This window comes from Aplysia californica, unplaced genomic scaffold, assembly GCF_000002075.1.
Source record: "Aplysia californica isolate F4 #8 unplaced genomic scaffold, AplCal3.0 scaffold00303, whole genome shotgun sequence".
Classification (NCBI taxonomy): Eukaryota; Metazoa; Mollusca; class Gastropoda; order Aplysiida; family Aplysiidae; genus Aplysia; species Aplysia californica.
This window is the reverse complement of record NW_004797573.1, coordinates 352,668-376,221: the sequence shown is the minus strand read 5'-3', so window position 1 is coordinate 376,221 and position 23,554 is coordinate 352,668. Positions and strand designations below refer to the sequence as shown.

General features: G+C 39.2%; 1 protein-coding gene across 1 annotated transcript; it reads right to left on the bottom strand.

Annotated features, from left to right (window-relative positions):
• Nucleotides 1-18: 18 nt before the first annotated feature.
• Nucleotides 19-22,472, bottom strand: LOC101851509 (COP9 signalosome complex subunit 8). Its single transcript, XM_005101893.3, has 7 exons — nt 22,369-22,472; nt 8,715-8,785; nt 7,557-7,605; nt 5,677-5,806; nt 3,484-3,591; nt 2,723-2,785; nt 19-681 (listed from the first exon to the last, which is right to left on the bottom strand). The coding sequence occupies exons 1-7, from the start codon at nt 22,432-22,434 to the stop codon at nt 602-604; spliced, it is 567 nt and encodes a 188-aa protein (XP_005101950.1). The 5' UTR covers nt 22,435-22,472; the 3' UTR covers nt 19-601.
• Between the last annotated feature and the right edge of the window lie 1,082 nt (nt 22,473-23,554).

Sequence of the window (23,554 nt, the reverse complement as noted above, 5' to 3'; positions counted from 1 at the left end):
GTGGTTCAGTAACGTTTCCTCTTCATGATTCATAAACCATACTGTCTTGATAGCTACTCTACTAATATTACTCACGCCCTATCCTTTCCCGACCCATCACAAAATTCCCAACTTTTTCCGATTTCCCGACCTGGTGGGGGGACCCTGGCTATTGGCGGACGATTTACATGTCTGCACTAAAACATGTTAAATTTTTAAAAAGAGCCAACAATATTTTTTTTAATAGTCCAGGCCAAAAATCTGCAGACGGCAAAAATCGTAATAAATCGCCTTACAATCGGAATTTCGTAGTAAGGCTAAAAAATCGTAATGATTACGAAAAAATCGGAAAGGTTGGCAACCCTGATATGTGTGGTCTCATACACAAGCAACATATAGTCTCACACACCTGCACTCTTACCAAGACTAGCTCACCATCTTCCCACGCAAGCTTCTTCATTATCAGCAAGATTACCAATTTTATATATAATATCATTCTCCAGATGCAACATCTTCACCAAATTCCAAACAAACATCATCACACAATCATCATCAGTTATAGACTCACAAGCTACAACAATTCCTTCCGTCCCTTATCACACATATTCATACAAATGGGAAGTCAGTTTTCCATGAAGGTAACATAGTCTGTAAGAACCGACAGATGTTGCTCACTGAGAATTGCTGGAGCAGGCACTGGCTCTGTGGAGAACAAAGGATAATAATTGTCAACATTTTATATCCCCTTCGACAAATTTAAGTTAATATCATAATTAAATGGTGGGCTCTTTCGACACTGCCTATCAGGACTAGCCCTGGCTGAATGGATTAAAACATTCCAGTTGACAAATGGAGCTACTTATCAAAAATGTCAATCCAGCCATTCAAGTGTATAGACTCATTACAGTATTACAGGTGACGTTTTGGAGGACATTGAAGTGAATCAAATGCTGGTACTCATGAGCTTTGTAACCCCACTACTCCCAAGGGGAAACAGCATTTACATTACTGAGTATACCAATAGAAATTCCTCCAGCAGGAATCTTTTCGAAAGCCTCACACTAGCCACCAGCAGTACATAACTGTCCCTGGAAAGAACAAATACAGTCAAACTTCATTGTACTGCCCGTCCTGCTTGCTGCCAGGTTTTGCCATTGTACATGAATTAACGTCAATATATTAACATAGTTTGTGGTTTGCTCCTTCTTTCTTATCCAACATCTATCATCCTTGTCTCTCCTCCTTTTTAAAGTTTATTACTCACTTGTAACACCTCTAATCTTCGGCACTTATATGACCTATTGTGTTGCATGTGCTGTAAAAATCGCTCACTGCAGGGGTTGGTGTAGTGCCAGCCAGGACAGCACTCAGTATTTTAGTCGAAATAATGACAAATCATCGTGCTTCAGGCAATAAAATACTGATTTGCAATGATCTCACGGTCTCGAAAAAAAATTACGCTCCATATCTATGTTATAGTGATTGTACTCTACTAATGTGGAGATGTTTTGTGCACTTGGTACTGTTTTATTATCTGTCAAACATGGGGTTGCAGCCAGTTAGAGAATTTAGTAATATTTGATTATATAAACTCACTAAGCACCACGCCCCCATTCGCCTCAAAGCCCCAGAGGACCACCCATTTCAACCACTTTTTGAAAATTCATAAAAAATTGAAATGAAATGCTATTTTTTTTAAACTTTCTGTGCTATTTAATAAGATATGATTTCAACAGACACAATAAACACATTTTGTGAAGAATGAATGACAAAAAAATTTATGGGACAGAAAGTTGGGAAATTTCCCTCTGAAAAAAAAAAAATTTGAAAAAAAAAAGGAAGTGATGTTACAAAGCAGAAATCTACTAAACTTACACAAAATGGTTGTGGCAGTGTGTGTTTGTGTGTAGGAGAATGAAGCAAGAGTGTGTACAGTGAAGTAGCATAAAAATGCAAGTGATAATAATTAATTTTGTAGGTAGCGTAAACACGGCCTCGCGGGCACTCGCGGCCTTCCGACTGCGTGGTTCCGACCACATGGTATTGGTGAAATCGGGGTAATTCCGATCGCTGTTTCTTTGCTCTTTCGCTATCAAACAGCAAATGCCATACACCTTGTAAAAGTTCAGCTTTTCCTCGTTACAATGGTGTAAGTTGTTTATATGTCCGAGTATTAGGAGAATCACCGAGGAAAGCGAAGCCCCTCGTGGTCGGAACGCGTTGTCGGCCGGTTAAAAAATTGACACGTGTGCATTCAAATGCTTCGCGGAACGTGGGATGATTAAATACCGTCTTTTCATTGGCGAAGAACTGTAGAGCTTTGAACAGGCTTTCCCGTGGTATATTTTTGGCCTTTGATGTTTAAATAGAAAGCCTTTAAAAATACCGTCAAAATTTTAAAAGATCATTTTTTACAAAAAATATGTAAAATACTAGCTCAAAAAAGGTATCAATTAAAAGATCAGTTCATTTCCTATTAGAATAAAGTAATAAGCATGGAATTATTTTACATCAATCCTTCCGCGAGACTCGGAAAGCACGTGAGTTAAAACAGCTGCCATTTTCTTAAAAATTGACTGAGAGGTAAAAGAATAGCACCAAAATTCTCAGGAGACACATGCCTTTCATATGGAACAGATAAATATAGAATACAGCTACTTTGAAAATTTAGTTTCTTGTACTAACTAGTATTGTATTCTTACAAAACTGCAGTCTTTATTAATATTTTCATTGGAGGACATACCAATCTTCTTTGGTGTGATGATGCGGCTTTGTTCATCCACTTGCCAGCCTTCTCGTTGGGCAACTGAAACCAGTTAAGAAGAACAGAATGACAGCTCATGAGAAAGTAAATGCTCTATCGCAACAATTAAGAGTAGTACCAGACTCATTTCTAAAAAACAAATACGGTCAGGCAAAACTTGCTAAAAAAACTCCCCAGCTTCCATATTCAACGACAAAACATTATACCTTTATCATTCATATCAAATCATTTTTTTAATAGAAAGAGAGAATTTCCTCTCTTGAATTTTTTTTTTTTTCATCCACAGCCAATCCCAAAGCAAAATGCAGACTTGCTTCAGCAGCAACCCGAAAACTCTTTTAAAAAAATACCTTCCAGAAACATTGCCTGTCAAGTAAAATTCAAAATAAAGATACATGCCGTAAAGAACCTATTTTACTCAGATGGAGGAACCGCGTACATTACAGGATAACTGAGTCCTAACTCAACAGCCTGCTCATAAAGTAAAATGAGATATGTATGTCATTGTCACCCTTACTCATTTCCGTTTTCTTTCACATGTTGAAATATAAATCAACACATTAAATGTTGGAAAAACAACTAAACATTTTTACGATCAGTCTTTACAGCCATCATGAACTCTAAACAGACCTAATTTTTGTTCATAATCTACTAGAAACTGAAGTCAGATACTTGTAAGTTATGTAATAGTACAGTAACCCCTGAATGAGAAATAAAGAGAGAGAAACATCCTGAGGCACCTTGTACAGCTTTCTCCCCGGAAACGCCCAAGAACTGAGCCAAATCATCGGTAGAGATGGAGGAATAGGCCAGTCTCACCAGCCGTAGAGCTCTTTCTCTCACAGATTCTATAGAAAAAAAGTTGAAAAATGGAAATTATTCTGAATTCGCTATTGAACTTTGTGCAAGTCTTTGTTTGCTCTGAATTCCGGGTTCTAAAACACTACCTTACCATGAGATAAAAAGCAGGTGAGACAGTTATTCTGTAAAAGTATTAGGCATTAATGTACTAATTAAATTTAAAAAATAATAACATTTTAAAAATGTTAAAGCAACATGTGCAGATAAAAATTTTAAAAGCCCATTTTGTGCGTATCACTTCACTAATTGACTGGCACATTAGCGTTAATAATTAGTTACCATCAAGAAATGAGGTCACTAGTGCAAAACTTTTGAGTCAAAAAGCACTTACGGAGCAAAAAATCAGTACAATTACAATGAACAGTCTGAGCTGGATTTCAAGGCAATAAGGGTAGGAACAAAAATATATGTCAATAACACATATGTAAGGCATCAGTTGAAATTAAGTGTTTGTCAAAATAATGAAATAGAAGAAACCAACATTTTTCTGTCTTTGGAGAATTTTTATCGAATTTGTGGAGTCTTCTTAAAAAAACGTTAAATAAAAGACACAATAAAGATAAATTTATATTTATCAAGGACTCTCAAGCTATGGAAGTCACCAAGCTTTGGCAGCCATTTTCTCACAAATTTTACTTCTGAAAAAAGCGAATCCCACCTCCTTTAATCATAAATATTTCAGCTTCTATTCAAGACAGATGGATATTTTTTTCAGCAAAAGCAAGACAAAGGAACAAACTTTAAGATGATACCAATAATTCCACATGCCCAAAAACTGACGAGTGCCTTATTCTACCATGTCATGGCACATATCTAAAATAAAGATTTTAGTCATTGAATAGCCAACAGTAAAGCCTTTAACTGAGTAGTTCAGTGAAAGTGTGGCTGAGCACGAATAAAGAGCTTCACAAATACAGATGGGTCCTGTCAGACAGGGTCGAAGCAACCTACCTCCTAAATAATTTAACTAGCGTCAATGGGGACATAAAACTTATACATTTACAATTCTACACTGTGGAACTATAATGAGTAGAATTGAATCAAGAGCACTAAAGGTTACAATTTGCACAAAAATGTAAGGTTTTTTGAAGAAGCACACCTTCAATAAAATCACCTAGTCAGACATTTAATTTTAGAGCACATACAGGGTCCAAGATGGCTCATACAGCGGAAACCTGATATAACAGGGATGGTGGGACCAGAGAAAAACGCCTGTTATATCAGATCCCTGTTAAATCAGAAATGCAAGGGAAGTAAGCATTTGGGGACTAATCCAGCTGTATTTATTCATAGGTAGTTTCCCGTGCCACAAGTACCCACGAATAGGTACGCATGCATGTAGCTTGGCTTAGGGCTAGATAGAAGTCTGCAGCACACCGCAACCCTTTCTCGCTTCACCCACAGCATGTGCTTGCAGTGGCGTGGCTTGCGAGGGCTTGCTCCATCACTGCGCTTCTCTTCCTCTCACTTTTTACATATTGTTAACAAGCCTTTGTCCCTGCTATAACCGAATAGGCTCTGATGAGGCCCAGTTATTGCCGATAACCTTTAATAGAGACAAAGAGTGGAAAAAAACAGGGATTTAAAACATCCTTGTTATTACCGGATCTCTGTTATTACCGGGCCTGTTATATATGGTCTCCACTGTAGCTCAGTGTAAATAAATTTTGCTGACTTTTAATGAATAAAGAAAATGAAATGAAGGATTCTACTCCTTTCTGTGAATGCAAAGTTTCACTGGGTGCAAGGTTTACTACTGTAAACAAGTAGTTCCAGTAGTCAGGCCCTGTCCAAGTGCCTTGCAATGCTATCTCATTCGAGTTTCACTGTTTGGTTGAAGCAGGGTGCACCTTTGAAGAACTTGCCAGCCATTGTGGTCAGAGTAGTCTCACTGTGTCAACCGAATCTAATATAAATCATTGTTACCAAAAACATAACACAATGAATACGTTGTATAACTATGTGGCTATCTTTCTCTTTGTAGCCCTGAATGTCTCTCAGTGTACCAGTGCCATCATCTACTGGCCTAGCCCCCCACCCCGATTACTAACAAGCCTTTGTCAGCATCTCACCTTGCACGGCGCCCATGATCATTTTGACCTCTTCAGACCACTCCTTCTGAAGAGCTTCATAAATGCCAGCATAGTCACGCAGCCACATCTTTTGCCCCACAACCCAGATGTTTGTGAGCTCTGGAGAGGTCTAAGGACAAAAATAAAATAATAAATGTAGTTCTGCATATCCACACTGACATCAAAAGTACCTTATGTCAAATATTTAAAAAACCCTGAAAGTTCTTACATCATAGCAAGTACAAAACAGCTTTCAGTGGAAAACACAACAAATCAATAAGCACCAGAAAAAAATTGAAATTAAAGCAAGCACAAGTGAAAACGTAAAAGACAATCATTTGACAAATAGACTTACATTTTTTTTAAATTCAGCTACTGTAGAATCTTACAATCACAACAACATCAGTGAAACATTCCAAACAGCACAATACAAAAAGAGAAAGCTGACATAAAATTAAGAGGGCAGTTAAGGAAAGTGTGAAAAATGGAGAGTGAACACTTAAAGTTAATCGAGTTTCACCAAAATAACATACACACAGCAAAGGTTTTCTACTGAAGATACTGAGAGCACATCCAAAAACTGCTATGAGACCAGAGCCAAAGCCATTGAAATGAAAAGGAGTGGGCTACAGAAACCTGTTTCCTTGAAATTCTGTGACTGCTGCAGAGTTGGAAGAGAACATCCAGCAACTGTCCAGAAGGACATACTCCACCCTCCATTTCTCATAACATCACCTGCTTACCAATGAACAGAGCCGAGTCTTTCCAACTTAACATTACTAGACAAGCAAATATCTAAGGAAAATTAAAGGCCCTGAGGGTTGATACAGGAGACGAGTGAACAAAATGACACCTTGAAATACAAAGGATTATTTCATAGTATTAAAATCATAAGTGAAAAGCGGGGATTTCAGAAATATGCTGAAATAACAAGAGAATATGAGAGACGAGATAAATTTAGTTTTTTTAGTTTTACTAAGGTTTTACGGCACTCGAAACTGCATAAGGTTATATGAGCGCAAAGGGGTGGATGTCAAATGAGAAGTCCAAAAGGGAAATCAGGCTTACTCTGCTCATCTCTCTAGCCTCAACAGGACAAAGTTTGCTTCAACTATCAAGGCACCCTGGAAAAATGTGGCGTCGGTGGCCTAGTGGTTAGGCTCTCGGACTCGCAACCGTAAGGTCGTGGGTTCGAATCCCGTCAGGGACCCGACGTTGTGTCCTTGGGAAAGGCACTTTGCACAAATTTTCCTCACTTCACCCAGGTGGAAATGGGTACCCAGCTATAGACAGTGAAAGATCTTGTCAGTTTGATAGTGTTTGAGCGCGTGAAATCCGCAGCTTGCACTGTATGCTTCCGCAGAAGCTGAGAATGTTTCTGAGTGTTCTCAGAGGGTCTGCTGGGGTAATAATAGTTGTAAAGCGCATAGAGCAAGCTCTTGAGCATGGATATGCGCTATATAAAAGCAATTATTATTATTACAGCAATTTCATAAGAGAATGACAAACATACAAAAGAAGTAAAGGAAAAAATGATGACAGTAAGGATGAGGAAAGAAAAAGCAGCAGTTCCCCCTATGTTGTTCAGGTACAGTATGAGCATGACATTGATAAATCAGCCCATTTACAAATCTACCGTGTAAGAACATGTTAATATTCCCTCTGTGGGGATGGCCTAAAGACACTTCGGTCAGTAGCACTGCCCTGGTCGAGGGGGATGAGATAAATAAAAGCGGGAAAGTCACCAGTACTGATCAAATGTAGGGTGTCCACACAAAAAAAAATTAAACAAGAGACGATGTAACAAAATCCTATAATTTCCTACAATGTAAAACACAAAAAAGTAAGGGCAGATGCAGGCTGGAGATGTAAATGCTTACCTGTTTCACAGTTGGCGGGATTCTTTTCCACAAAAGTTTAGCGTTGCACCTATGAAGACAAGGACAAAAGTATCATACCATTACAAAGAGATACATTATCACTAAAGACGAAGATGTGTAAAAGAAGTTAGAGTATTTTTTCACCGTTTCCCAGCAGAAGATGCAATATGCCTGTTCTTTTAAATTGGAGTATTCCCTGTCTTGATGGTAGAAAGGTGTCTTTGTCAAGACTATTCTCAATTCAGCACACTGACCAAATATTCTATTTATATTTTAAACACAGAGATCTCAAATTTTTTACTGGTCACCAATCTGAGCCAGCTTGCCGCTTTTTCTCTGACTCTCCAATGCCACCAGGTCTGTAGCTCAAACACCAACAACACAAACACAACAGACTTTGCTCTTTTTCAGCCTGTCTGGGAAGACAATCAGTTTCATTCTTCATACCCAAAGACTTGCAGAAATCTTAGAAAAAAATCCACTTTCAACAGTACCTCTATTGGCCCAAAAATCAAACAGGTTTTGGCTTCGATCCTGTCAAGAAATAGCCTGGTCACCTTAATAATAATAATAATAATTGCATTTATATAGCGCATATCCATGCTCAAGAGCATGCTCTATGCGCTTTACAACTATTATTACCCCAGCAGACCCTCTGAGAACACTCAGAAACATTCTCAGCTTCTGAGGAAGCATACAGTGCAAGCTGCAGATTTCACGCGCTCAAACACTATCAAACTGACAAGATCTTTCACTGTCTATAGCCAGGTACCCATTTCCACCTGGGTGAAGTGAGGAAAATAAGTGCAAAGTGTCTTTCCCAAGGACACAACGTCAGGCTCCTGACGGGATTCGAACTCACGACCTTACGGTTGCGAGTTCGAGAGCCTACATTAACTTCATTGACTATGGACCTGTTATATGGCAATCTCACAAGTGAAAAAGTACATAAATGTACTCACTGATAGGTAGCCTTGTCAGAAATGGTAAGTTATTTACAAGCATGTGTCAGATGGTATTTTTAAAAATAAGGAATTAAAAACGTAAGTCGTCTTCTAAACAAAAAAATCAGTACCGTACATTTCTTCTCAACCCCATGGATCCAGTCATACAAGTAATGCTTCCACAAACTCAGAATAAACTACTTGGAAAACTCACATGTCATTCTGGAGCAAGTAGACCGCTAAAAGCTGACAGTACAATCGTATTGAGCCAGGAGTTGCTCCATTCTGAAATAGTAAATAGAGGAAATAAGATCCTGATTGAATAATCGAATTGCCATTAAAAACAGATGGAGTAACATTCCAGACCTCTAAAATGATTTATTGTAAATCGTTTACACCTCCATCTCCATAGGACACAGTCACAGGCAGCTTCAACCCGAATGCCACTGCCAACCAGGACTGAGCTGGATACAGCATCCAAGCAGATAGGAGATATTTGATAGATTAACTACCCTTGAAGTCAAGAGGGAATCAAACGACCTTCACCTGCATCCAACAGCAAGAAGCCAAGACATTACACCCCAGATCCCTCAAGAGTCAAATAGAAATAAAGTGTTCCTTTAAAACTACAGTTTGAGGGGGTAACCTGCAGGTTTAAAGCATAATATACGCACCTGCTGTGCGTAATGGGGAGCCCTGATCATAACTCTTCCAGGAATGTTTGCGCCAGGAAAAGACAGGTCACAAGCCAGACAAGGCAACGAGATACAGTAGGGGTAGCAATGAGCCACATAGTAGGCCTATACTATCCCCAGTGTCAAAGATTCCAGAATCAATCTGGGCGGAAGAAGGGTGCTGCACCATCACAGACGACCATAAGGCCCCAATTACGCAGGATAAGGCTAGCTGTGCAGAGGAACACTGGCAGAAATGGTTCCAAGTAAAACATAGTGACTGTTTGAAATGGAGGCTAACTGTCGTAAAGCCGTGACGGGGACACACGAAGGATTTATAGGCTAAATTTTACGACACGGGGCACGGTCTCAAGGCGGCTTGACGGGAATACACCACGCTTTTTTCTTTTCCTGAAATAGCACGCTCTGTGTTAAAATGGATGATTCAAGGGAACGTTCGTCTCTCTCATCTCCAGTTGAAGAAGACATTGACGAAGGATCATCGAAAGAGAAAGCAGCTCCTCGAACGATCCAAGTGCCATTCTTGCATAATTAAAGAGTTTTCCATCATCATTCTTTATATATTTTCAAAGAGCGTATGATACTCACCAACTTGTTACCGGTTCAAATAAACAGAACGAACTCACATCCTCCTTGTTTTCCTATCTATTTAGCTATCCCGTCATTTTTTTCTATAAGGACATATCATGTGACTGAGACCTCATGTGATTTCGTGCAAGCTGCGGGTAATCTAAGTGTCACTCACTCACTGAAGCCGAAACGAGTAACATCGGCTAACCAAGAACTAGGAGACAACCAGCAGATGGGGCCCCACCAACATCAACTAGAATCTACCATCTAGATCTACTACTCCAAGACTCTTTCAAGTAAGTCGTAACATAACACCCCCCTGCTCTTGAGGCCAAAACCGGCCAATAACAATTGCAGGGTGGTAACTACCGAAAAAGCGCCCACGTCGATCTATGTCCCCTGCATGGCTCGAGTGGAAATGAACACTGATCATTTCCTAGCAATGTCCACCGAGCGCGTTTTGTTCTGCCGATTTTTGGCCCCCGCCGCAGGGGTGTTTCGTGGGACGCATTAACACAAAGGTTGTTGTCTTCAACTCGCTCTCACGCCGCTTCTCGAGAATGGATATGTATGAAACTTGGCAGCCAATCAGAAAAGAGGTCAATCTCGTAGTATGCAGTTTGACAACTCTGTACCCATCCAAAAAGCTGTCGAAAACGTTTGCGAAAGTGGTTGATGTGGTGCGCTTTGAAGATTTTTCGGAGCTGTGATTTGTCAAACTGACTGATACATTGTACACCATTTTTCTTTATTCCCTTAAAATTTCATGCTTCTGTGTTTAGCGGTTTTGGCGTAATCTTTAAAAATGTGGGAGTAACTAAGAGAAAAGCGGCATTGCCATTTACGAGTGCTGGGTGAACGACCGGCGGCTGGAAAATTTCCACTGAGTGACGTCATCAGCCATCGGTCACCTCGGGCGCTACGAACGGGGCCCCGCTTATGTGAACCGGAAAGGGGGGGAAGGATACTTGAAAACTAAACGGGGGCCTTGATAACTTGCATTTGTGTTGCATTTTAGTCACAATACGATAGATGTAGTCATTTTTATTGCTTGATTGCATAACAGAAGAATAGAAACAGAAAAGCAAACATCTAAGAAGTGGTATGACATTGTGTTTGCGTTATGAAAGCCTACTCCCCCCTCTTGGGAAAGCACACACTTGGACTCGTCCTGTGTGCTCTGTTTGGAAAAGTGAGGCATTAAGATTGTTTTTAAATGTATGGTACTTATTTAGTCCAGTCTGGGAAGATAGTCCCGTTTATTCATTGTTATCGTTCACGCATGTGTGCATGTGTGTGAGTGTGTGTGTGTGTGTGTGTGAGAGAGAGAGAGAGAGAGAGAGAGAGAGAGAGAGAGAGGGGGGGGGGGGTAAATATCTTTTACATTTATAGTATGAGTTGTAGCCTACACATGCAAAATATTCCCAGGACTTGTAAACTATACAGTTCACGCCGGCATAAAGCACGTTTCAGACTCAAGCACGCTAAACGGCTCTTAACAAATTTTTGCTATATAAATTACACGCCTTTAAGCACGGTAACTTCGGCTTCAGGCACGCTTCATTTATAAGACAGTCAATATTTTTATGATGACCCATCGAAGTTTGAACACAGTCTACACCTCAACAGTGAGTGTGTTAAGAGAAACAAAAACAGCGCAAGTGATGTACACACACCTAGACGGTCAGAGATAGAATAAGAACGTATAGACACACACACATGCGCTGAGAGGAAGGCAGAGAGATGCACACAGCTGCACGCGTGGAAATAGGATCTCGCCTTGGGCAATGCTACACACAGACAAAAAAAAATACAAAAGGAGTCGGGGACATGAGAAAAGGAGGCAGGCTGCGATTTCACCTTATTGCCCCTCACTATCCAATAATCCTGATTTAGTATCACGCGCGAGGTGGGATCAAAGACCGTATTTGGTGGGTGAAGGCGGTGGTATGAATGTGGTACAGCGTGCAGTGGTACACACAGGCAGTGTGTAGGCCGCGTGTGCTGTATCGTGACTGGTCGTCTAAATTAAGTTTTCATTTCCCATTCGACCACAAAACAAAACAAACAAACAAACAAATCAAAACTACCATGGCGGGTAAAAATAACAGTGCACACTTTTGCAGGACCACTATAGGCCTAGATCTAACAAAGGGAAATAGGACAGGAAATTTTCTACATGAAAATCTCTGGATTATATCTACTTCGCACTCAAGCACGCTTCAGCTTTCTCCCGATGACGGTGCTTCAAGCCGGCGTGGACTATAATAATATTATTATCTAAACGCATCTTAATCTACCACACAATAGGACACTGTCCAACAATGGATATATACAGAGACGATATTATTTTCTATTACAAAGTGTGCATGCTTTTACTAGTAGAGAACTGGATTTATTAGACTGATAAATCCAGCTCTCTACTTAAATTTTTGTGACAAATTGATCCAGAGCATTGCTTGGCAAGGAAGAATCTTTTACGTTGCCAAGTTTCATAAAAATATCATGACTTTGGGAGAAGATATAATATGACTGATAATCTTTGTATATCTGTAAAGAACATCACTTTTTTTACCTGTAAATGTCTTTACAACTGAAAAAGTAGGATAGATATAAAAAATCTGACAGCATGACTAGATTCTGCATTAAAAACTGTACTAGACTGCCAAATTTCATTTACATACTCCAAGAAATAGGCGAGCTATGACAAATATTGTCTCAAAACACACCAAAAACCGCCACATTTTTACCTATAAACGTCTTCATTACTCAAAAAGTAGGATAGCTATGAGAAACCTGAAAGCAGCACTAGATTCTGCACTAGAAAATGTACTGGGCTGCCAAGTTTCATTTAAATACTTCGAGAAATGAGTGAGTTATGACGAATATTGTCTCAAAACTCACCAAAGAACGTCCCATATTTTGGGGGTTTTTTTATATAAAAGTCTATAAAAAATTAATTGATTAAAAAATTCGTAACTTTTTTGTTTATCGATGGATTTCAAAAATTCAAAAAGTTCCATGCTTTGTAAAGATACAGCTACAAAATGCACCTATTTGCAAACATTTTCTGACAAAAAAAGGTTTTTCGTGGTCATTGCTACATTTCCACTCAAGTTCAAGCCGTACCGTGCCGGGGTTACCATGTCAAATTATTCAATTACACAGCGCAAGCTGTCGAGCCGAAGGACAGAGGGACAGAATATACTAGTCATACGGTCCGAAGAGAGACGGTACGGTTAGGCATGGGTAAACATGGTTTGGCTTATCATGTGCAATTTGGGACCTGCCTATGAGTAGCAATGCCAATCGCCCGCTGCGCCTTAGACCGGAAATCGGCCTCCGCGCAAGGGGTAATTTTTGGGCCGCTCGGAATCAGAAGTGACTCTCTTCTAAGTATAGTTACGGGAAAACTCCTGGACGAAAATAAATGAAGCTCGACAACCAATCAGAGGAAAGGATAAACTAACGACATGCCAGGCCAGCGTACAATCCCGAACGATTACTAGAACCGGAGATATTGCCGTGTTTGTGTGAATTTCCTCTGCGGTTCGAAAACGAAGCGGAGCTGCGGGTTGATCGCCGACCACACAAGCGCCCCACATGTCTTCTTTATTGCTGTAAAATTTCAGATCTCTGCGTTTAGTCGATTTTACGTTCCAACTTAAAATTACCACCCATCCATTGATAAAACACTAGAGCTGGAAACTACATCACGCTTTCCAAACGCGAGGTGCCGGCATGCAAGAGGCGCGTGATCGTTAGGCGGCATGTGATTGGCTGCCTATAGGCCAAATAGGTCACCGATGACTACATCGCGGGTTTTCCCGATAGCGCTTTACTGAGTTTTAGAAGGGGTGATCGCGTCGCGGTAAAAACGATGTCACGCAATTCAACAAATTTCTTGCAAATATCAGTCTTTAAGATCCAAATAATAAAGAAATCGAAAAAGTGATAGCAGAACTAGATTCTGCACTAAAAATCACATGAAGATGCCAAGTTTCATTCATATGCTCCAATTCATTACTGACTTATGAACAGTTTTTCCTCAAAATATATCAAAACATGTCCCATATTTGGGCGATTTTTTCCTATATGAGCCATTGCCAAAACGTGGGGAAAAACACATACATCTCACATTAGTGTGCATAAAATGTGATGCATTAGTATTTATTCCTCCAAAACTTATACATGATATGTTAAATATAGGATGTAGAATCTGCATTAGCAGTTTCAGACCCAGTGTCAGCTTTACAATCTTGAGTTTGTAAATTTTGTGCCAAAAATGTTCGTTTTTTTTGTGATTCCTGGACTGTCATTTTGAGCACACCAATGCAAACTTCCAAAAATGTCCAAAATTTAGTATTTTGGGGTGTATTTTTTTAACCTGTGCTTTGATCCTATGCCATTTGTGATCGAGAAAGGTTCACTTGCTCAAGAAATCGGTTAATTTGTTTGCAAATAAACAAATAATTCGGATCACTTGTACGTCAGTCGTGTCGTCACGGACTAGGTGTTTCAGAAAACACCATTATTTTTCAGTAGAATCAAGACAGCTGGTTAAATCTTTTTACTTTTCGTCGTTTATTCAATACTTCAAAAGCTGTGATGCGCGAAAGGAACATCGGGTTCCTAGATCTACGATTTCAGTCGGCTGTTTAACATTTGCCGTGATTGGCGTCACTTTGCGACGTACCGGAAGTCCGAATTTTAGCCTACTTTTGTTTTGAACGGATCATCAACAGTGCCCGGATATAATTGTTTTCTTGAGTGACTTCCCCTTACCCACTTCCCCAGAACAGTGGAAGCAACGGGGGAAAGAGAAAAACGAAAGCAGTCATTGCCGTCAGCCTCTGGTGACGCACAAGAATCTTGCGCTGAATGTGACGTACTGGACTGTTTTGTGTATTTTTAGGCTACCCTATTGAATATTTTAGTGAAATTGCGATGTTTACATTGGATTCCTGGAACAAGATTGTGATGTGTGAACAAACTTCGAGAAATGGATCATTTCCGTGGTTATAGATTTAGCTTTTGTGCTTGGTGATGACGTTTGGGGTGTCGTCATGCAGCCGTACAAGACTGACAGACGTACTAGAAATTACATTGTCCTAAGAGCAAACATTTTTTATGTCATGTGTGCTCTCTTTACTCAAACAAATAGACAAACATGCCCTTGTTTATCTGTCTAACTGAAAAGTACACATTTGTGAGGCAGCGTGGTGGAATCAGGCTCTCGTCAATTTTTGGGCGCGTAGAGTTATTGGTATCATCTTAAAGCTTGTTCAGTTGTCTTTATTTGGATGAAAAAATATCCATTTATCTTGAATAGAAGTTGAGATATTTGCGAATGAAAAAGGTGGGGGTCACTTGTTTTCAGAGGTAAGATTAGTGAAAAAATGGCAGCCAAAGATTAGTTATTTCCTTAGCTTTAGAGTCCACGGCAACTGAAAATTTACATTTTTTGTGCCTTTAATCAACGTTTTTTTAGAAAAATCCACACAGAAATTAGTTTTTTAATGGGCATGAAAGGTGTTGAGCCCAAAAACAAAAATTTGATGAAAATTCAAACACCTGCGGAAAAATGCAAGTTTCTTCACTTTGATTATTTTGATGACAGCCTGATTCCACCACGCTACCTCACATTTGTTCTTTGTTGGAATTATATATGCCTTTTTCCAATACATTGTGTCATCATTGTGATGTAACAAGTAATATTTTTCATAATTGAAAATATCAATAAGTTTTCAACATATATTTCATATAGGCAAGATTCATTTAGAAACAAAATACGCCTTTATTGATCTGTGTATCTCATAGTGCAAATTTGTTCTTTGTAGGCATGATTTTACCTTTTCCCAGTATGTTTTGTCATCACTGTTATGTACGAGTACTGTTTGTCATAATTAGCAACGTAATTGTGATTGTCTACTGTCTTTAATATGACCTGATATCTGTTTCAAAGCAAAAGAAACCTCTCCTGGTTTGTTTTTATAATTCTTAAAGTGTGCATTTCTCTCTGGAGGAATGACTTTGTCTTTTCCTGTACATTGTGTCATCATTGTTATATACAAGTCATGTTTGTCATCACTGTTATGCACAAGTCAGCCCATTGATGTAGTGCATTTGCCTCATTAGTTTAAAAATTGTTTTACATATATGTGTTTTTCTGGTGCTGAGGCTATGATAACTGTATTTGTACAGCCTTTCACTACAGTGGAACTCGGATTTAACGAGCTCGGATTCAACAAGATGAGATAGATTCCCCTTTTTTTTCTTCTTTAAAATAAAAAAAAAATAACCCGGATTCAACGAGCACTTAAATCAGTGAGCTCGGATTCAACGAGGTCGCTGCCAGGGTGAACTGCCCCCGCAGATGTGGCTTCGCCCATTTTTCTCCCAGAACGAATTTTATCTATTCCCGGAAACCATCCATTGCAACTGCATTGTGAACCAGTATTCACTTAGCCGATTGCATGCGACCAATCAGCGGCTTTTTTTTTCATACCAACACATGCGTTGTTGGCTCGCGCACGTGTCTACTCTGGCGTGTGTCGGAGTCGGATGGGCGGCCTCCACACGTGTGGCTGTGTGTGCGTGTCGGAGAGTGAGGGGGGGCGCACTAGCGGTCCGGGCGTTGAACGTCGCAGATATAAACGTGTCAAAGTCTTTTTTTCCCCTTGGCAACTGATCATTATTACAATGATAAACTAGTCTTGACGTAGATTTTCGTAATGAATTGTGCGTTTGTCTATGAAATCAAAAGTTGCCGTTATGTTAGGATTTACACAGCAACACAACTTTGTGGTAAACAATCGAGATGACACAGGAATGCATTTGAACGAATCGGTCTTTTTTTTTTTACACAACTCATAATATGCGGGCATTTCAGGCCCTATTTGTGACTTCTCTTTAAACATTACTTGCTCAGTGCCTATAATTATCTACACAAAACCTCATGTTTGCTATAACGAACACTCGAATTCAACGAGATTTTAGGTCAGGCCCGGCGACCTCGTTGAATCCGAGTTCCACTGTATTGTGATATGTGTTGTCAATGATAATGTCCAATGTGTATCCTTTCTTGTACATAATGATCGTGATGACATGTTCTGTGCACTGTGTCATTGTTACAAAGCTTGTCATTCATATTACTATTACCATTATGAATGGAGTTCATAGTGTACAAAGTCTTTGTTTACTAAACAATGGAATTTAAAGTCTATAATTTGCCTTGCTGCTTGTCTGTTTTTGTCATCACTGTTACATACAAGAAATACAGTGGTTGCCAAACTAGGCAAGAGACCCATATCTCCAAAACCCTACATGATCTCCTTGCTCTGATACTCTAGGAATATGAGCACTAAATGTCAATCTGTGACTGACAGAAAAGGGAGTCAAATTGGTAAGAAAAATTTTTTTGAACAACTGAGTCTCAAGAGAGTCTCACGTTTTGACAATTGCTCATTAAAAAAAATCGAAGTGTATACAGACCCGGTAACCAGGAACAAAGTCACGAAGTATACAGACCTGGTAAGGGAACTCTTTTGTGATTTCGGAAAGTTTCAGCGCCCAGACCCGGTAGTGTGTGTGTGTAGTGTGTGTGTGTATGTGTGTATGTGTGTGTGTGTGTGTGTGTGTGTGTGTGTGTGTGTGTGTGTGTGAGAGAGAGAGACAGAGAGAGAGCGAGAGAGACAGAGAGAGAGAGAGAGAGACAGAGAGAGAGAGAGAGAGAGACAGAGAGAGAGAGACAGAGAGAGAGACAGAGAGAGAGAGACAGAGAGAGAGAGACAGAGAGAGAGAGACAGAGAGAGAGACAGAGAGAGAGAGAGAGAGAGAGAGAGAGAGAGAGAGAGAGAGAGAGAGAGAAATAGAGAGGATGAATGCTCGAAAGAAATTATGACATTGTTCTTTTCTTCAAATTGTGATTCCTCCAACTCCATAACGGAGGAAAAGCGATCGTTCATCAAAAAGACATCCGCAATCTTCATTTAGATTTAGATCTCGAAACTAGAACATGTCTGTCTGTCTAGATCTAGCCTAGGCCACAGAAAAGAAGAATCTCGGTCTACCCTGAGCCAAGAGGGCGCTGAAACTTTCCGAAATCACAAAAGAGTTCCCCTATCGGGTCTGTATTATACTTTGTGACTTTGTTCCCGGTTACGGGGTCTGTATACACTCCCCAAAAAAATACTCAAGCAAGGTTCTCCAACATTTTGCAAACAAAAATCCCAATAACTTTAAATTTATTAATGGATTTTAAAAATTTAAAAACCATGGTTCTTAGAAGTTACTTTATTTTCATTTAAGCCCATTTTTAAGCAATTTGGGTGAAAATTTAATTTTCCATTGTCATTGCTAACTAAGACTAGATCTAGAGCCTATGTACGGCATACCGTCACCTTAGTGTTTTGTGATGACTATTTCCGGAAGTGAACTTTTGTATTACCATAACTTCGGCTCTTTCAAAAACATTGACCCAAAATTTAGTTTTGTTGAGAGGCCAGCCTTTCCTGTAGGTGTGAGGTGAAGATTTTAGTCAGATAGTGTATAAAGAAGACCCCTAACCGAGACTTGACACATGTCCTGACATGTACCCCATATCGTCACGTGTCGGGTTTTCTGTCATGGTATGTACCCCATACCGTCACCCACTACACCCCATACCATCACACCCAAATTGAAGCACAACTAGGCGTTTGAAAAAAGGAAAGAAGGAAAGACGAACTCCTTTTGTACAGTGGGCCTAAGAGTACTAAGACAACTAATGTTTATTGACATACTAAAAAGAATAACCACCAAAACAGACACACATACATCTTACTCACACATAGATCTAGGTACATGAATGTTTCATTTTACTCTTCCAGACATATCACAAACTCATATGAACATCTCCCTCACACACAGGTACATGAAGGCTTCATTTTACTCTTCCTCACATATCACAACAAACTCACTTGAACATCTTTTACTCACACACAAGCTCTTGAATGCTTCATTTTACTCTTACACACATATCACAAACTCATATGAACATCTTCCTCACACAAAGGTACATGAATGCTTCATTTTACTCTTCCCCACATATATCACAACAAACTCACTTGAACCAGATTCGTTTAAAATCGCTCTTGTAAAACCGTTGCTAAAGAAGCAAAACTTAGATCAGAATGTCTTAAAGAACTATAGACCTGTTTCAAATCTACCTTTTTTGTCTAAAATCCTTGAAAAGGTTGTCCCCGAGCAGCTTCGTCATCACTTACAAGAAAACAATCTGTTAGAGCCATTCCAGTCTGCCTATCGAGCTAACCACAGCACAGAAACAGCACTTCTTAAAGTCATGAATGACATGCTTACTGATTGTGATTCAGGAAAAGTTGTTTTGCTGAGCCTTTTAGATCTATCAGCAGCTTTTGATACATATTGACCATCACATTTTATTGAAGCGATTAGAAGTGTCTTTTGGAATATCCGGGACTGCCCTTAGCTGGTTTTCTTCTTACCTGTCAAATCGTTACCAATCTGTTTTTATTAAAGGGCTTAAGTCATCAGATCATGCTCTTAAGTATGGGGTCCCCCAGGGCTCAGTCCTCGGTCCAATTTTGTTCACCATTTATACTCCACCACTTGTCAAGGAAATAGTTAAAATATGACTTAAAATACCATTTCTATGCTGATGATACCCAAATTTATGGTTCAACATTGTTTACCAACTTAGATGAACTTATCCATCGTGCTGAAAATTGTATTGCCTTAGTGAAAAACCGGATGAACAAAAATAAATTGATGTTAAATGATGATAAAACAGAAGTCATTCTGGCAGGCAATGCAAAGTCTGTTAAAGAGGTTGACCATGATCACATTAAAATTGGTGATGCAAAAATTTTATTTTCAAGAAAAGTTAAGAATCTTGGCATCTATTTTGATTCTTATTTGTCAATGTCGGCTGAGGTAAATCATCTGATCAGCTGCATGTATTTAGAAATAAGAAAAATTAATAAAATACGTCATCTGATCAATACCAAGTATACTGCTTTACTAGTAACTAGCTTAATTTTATCTTAACTCGATTTATTGTAACTCCTTGTTATCAGGAATATCACTGGAGAAAGTTAAAAAACTTCAAACTGTCCAAAACAATGCAGCACGTTTAGTTTTACGGAAAAGAAAGCGAGACTCTGCTAAACCTCTTTTACGAACTTTGCATTGGCTTCCTGTTGAGAAAAGGATTGTGTACAAGTTGGCCACCATATGTCACAAATGTTTGAATGATAATGCACCATCATATTTATCAAATCTGTTAAGACTGTACATTCCAACTCGCAGTTTAAGGTCATCAGCTGACAAAAAGAAATTTATTTTACCATCTATGAAACTTAAAACAATGGGTGAAAGGGCATTTGAATACCAAGGCCCCAAGATCTGGAATGCTTTACCAAGTACGTTGAGAGAAATCAAATCTTTTGATTCATTCAAAGGTCAGCTGAAGTCGTTTCTGTTTTTAAATTAATAAGATGAATATTTGGAATAATTTTCTTTAGTCAGAACACAACGTTTCATGTTACTGTTGTATGTTGTACTGTATTGTAAAGCACTCAGAGCCTGTGTACTTTATTAGGGGTTGAGCGCTATATATAAATGTCATTTATTATTATTATTATTATTATTAACATCTTTTACTCACACACAAGTACTTGAATGCTTCATTTTACTCTTCCACATGTATCACAACAAACTCACATCATGAACATCTTACTCGCACACATACATGAATTTCCTTGTTGTTTCTTCTTCTTCTTCCCTGTTCTCTGCTTCTCCAACTTCGTTACTTTTTCTCCTCTTTTCTCTTCTTCCTTCTCCACCCTTTTCTCTCCCTTTCTCTCTTCCTCTTTTCCACTTCTTCCTTTTTCTTTTCTTCTTCCAATTTCTTCGCCTCCTCCCATGCTTTGTACTTTGCCCGTAAGACATGTATGTAGGGGCCTTAGCCCGCTTCTCTGTGTTGAAACCTTAGATAGTTCCAGCTTGCTGGTATGGGCAGGTTGATGAACGAGGGGGCAGGAATGAGTTGATTTTACAAATCAAGGTACTTTCTGTATGCCCCCTCGTTCTCCTTAGGTTCGATTTTGTGCCAATGGCAACGGCGGACCCAATGCATGTCTGATGCCATCCATCCAGTGGCAATGGCGTGATCAATTAGACTGTCAAGGACAAAGCAAAAGTGTTGTCCTGAGGCAGTTTTTGGGGGCCTTGGGGTGTCACCAGAGTTTCATCTTCCAATGGTCTCAATGCCTGCTCGGGTAGACAATAGACATAGTCCTGGTTATCCACAGGATCCCGAGCTGGGGTCGAAACCAAAGGTAGCTGAAACTCTGCTGCAGGATCCAGGAAGTCCTCGGAGGTACATTCGATCCCCGAGAATTCCAGACCTGTGGTCGAAAAGTCTAGGGCATCAACTGACCACTCACAACTAGAGACAAGGGCAGTTGGGGGAGGGCCAGCAAGTTTTTCTTCTGAAACAGAAGCAGTAGGAGCAGGAACAATATCACAACATGTGGAAACAGTGGCTGGAAGAACATCATCACAACATGTGTATACATTGGACAGAGGAACATCATCATCATCATTACATACAACGGGATAGAGTTTCCTTCATATAAATTTGTTTCAAACATTAAAAAAGAACAATCTAAAGTCGCTCATTTTCTAATGAATCCGTGTCTAAATAGATCTATCTAGATCTAGATCTAGATCTATATCAAATCATAGAAACTAAAAAATCTAAAGTACTAAGATGCCATCCATAGTCCGTCAAGAAATAGGGTGACCTTATTTAGGCCTAAATAAGCAAAAAAAACTTCCCTTACCTTATTTAGGCCACCTGTGGCCTAAATAAGCTAAACTCCCCCTCCCTTACCTTATTTAGGCCATATGTGGCCTAAATAAGCACTCCCCAAGAAATAACTTTTTCAAGTCACGCACCATGTAAAAAATACGGTGACGGTATGGGGTACATCCATTAAAAAATTGTACCCCATATGGTCACCCCCCCTACGGGCGCCAATTGTTACAACAAAGAGCAGCGAATGGTTTGCGGCGGTAACTAGACACCTTATAAACTGAATAAAAATGCGAAACGAATCCTGCGGGTACGATTGTAGAACCAATAGCTTATTTCCAAAATGTATTGCGCATCTGCAAGCCGTAATGGCTGAACGCGGTTCTTACATTTGGAGATGAAATGGATCATTTCTGCTCACACAGGTGTCTGATTCTGCTCAAAATTGTTGAACTTGAAAACAAAACAATGTTGAACGGAATTGTTTAGCAGACAGCATTCCAGATTATCGCATAATTGTCTGGTTGTCCAATTTTAGGCCAAATGCGTGCCAACTGACAGTATGACGTACGTGACGGTATGCCGTACATAGGCTATAGATCTAGAGTAAGAGAGCGGACCATTGTCACCATTGACTTCGACAGAAGCTCAATAGTGGTTCCGGCTTTGTTAAGAGTTGGGTCCACCAAAGTTCAATCTTAATGATGTGACTACTAACATGAACTTATTATGAAACTTTTTTCGGTTAAAAACTACAAACATGCCTCTAACTCTTCTCTTTCCAGATCGTTTCCCAGCTGAGCGTAGTCAGTTTGAGCAACAGCAGCCATTTTGCTTCCTCTCCATTAGTCCCGCGGTTATTGTTATTCCATGAAGCAGTCAAAATTTTAGGTGTAAGTATTTCCTTTGTTTTTATTTATAAAAGTAGATCTACTGATTGTATCATCAAGATTTTATTTGAATGATGAATCTGAAGATATTTTGTAAGGAAAATACGAGGATTCGTTATCAATTTCATTAAATAATAAATAATGGGCCCGGGCAATAATTCGTTTTTTTTTCTAAATCCGATTTTTTTTTTAAAAAAAGGTAACTTCAGGATTCAGGAGTAACAAACTAACAAGTAAACATCTATGATGGGAGTAACTGGGAGAACTGATTACTGATTCTCTAAAAACCGAAAAACCGAACACAGTTAGATTCTTATAGGCCTATTCACCTCCCCAAGAGATTGATTCCGTTTGATTTAGTGACCAAATGCCCCGATTCGGCTCAAAATTATGGAATTTGAGTTGAAGACATTTTTAGCTTCCTCAGCCTCTCCTACAACTATTTCATCGCATAAGAACCCCAAAAAACCGTATTGTTTCCCATATTGGGCATGTTTATCACCACCATTTCCTCAAAAAGTCAATATTTTATTTTTCTTTACCGGCCGTTTTCTCAAACGCAACTTTTCTCTATATTTTTTTAATAACTCCACCATTTTTCATCCAATCTTCATGAAATTTTCACCGAATGAAGAGAAGATGTAATACTAAAAACATGTTTGTTGAATTTTTGATATTTGGAATAGTTTTTTGTTGGTGGTGTCTTGAGTGTGAATTTTCACGGATTTTTTGCAAACTTTAATGTTACCTCAGAAAAAAATTCATAAAAATTGTTTTAATTCGTTTAGGAAAAAAACAACAGATACATTTTTAGATCTAATGTTTGTTAACACGCATGCAAAAAAAACAATCAATTTCCATGAGTTGTAAGTGCGGTATTCAGTACGTAAGACATGTCAACAAAATCCAATATGGTCGCCGTATCCATGGAAACGAAACTTTTTTCTCAAATTTGATTGCGGTTTTTAAGACTCCTTACTATGCTTGTTGTATGTGTGAGATTTTGTCAAATTCGGTCTAGTAATAAGCGAGATATAATAGCCTTCAGGTGTAGCCCCCC

Bases quoted from the DNA above. Each gene is read 5' to 3' on its own strand.
- LOC101851509 (XM_005101893.3), bottom strand. From the start codon at position 22,434: ATGGCTGCTGTTGCTCAAACTGACTACGCTCAGCTGGGAAACGATCTG. The intron at 3,592-5,676 runs GTGAGATGCTGA...TTTTTTCTATAG, and splicing joins GATCATGGGCGCCGTGCAAG to AATCTGTGAGAGAAAGAGCT. The intron at 682-2,722 runs GTATGTCCTCCA...TGTTCTCCACAG, and splicing joins CATCACACCAAAGAAGATTG to AGCCAGTGCCTGCTCCAGCA.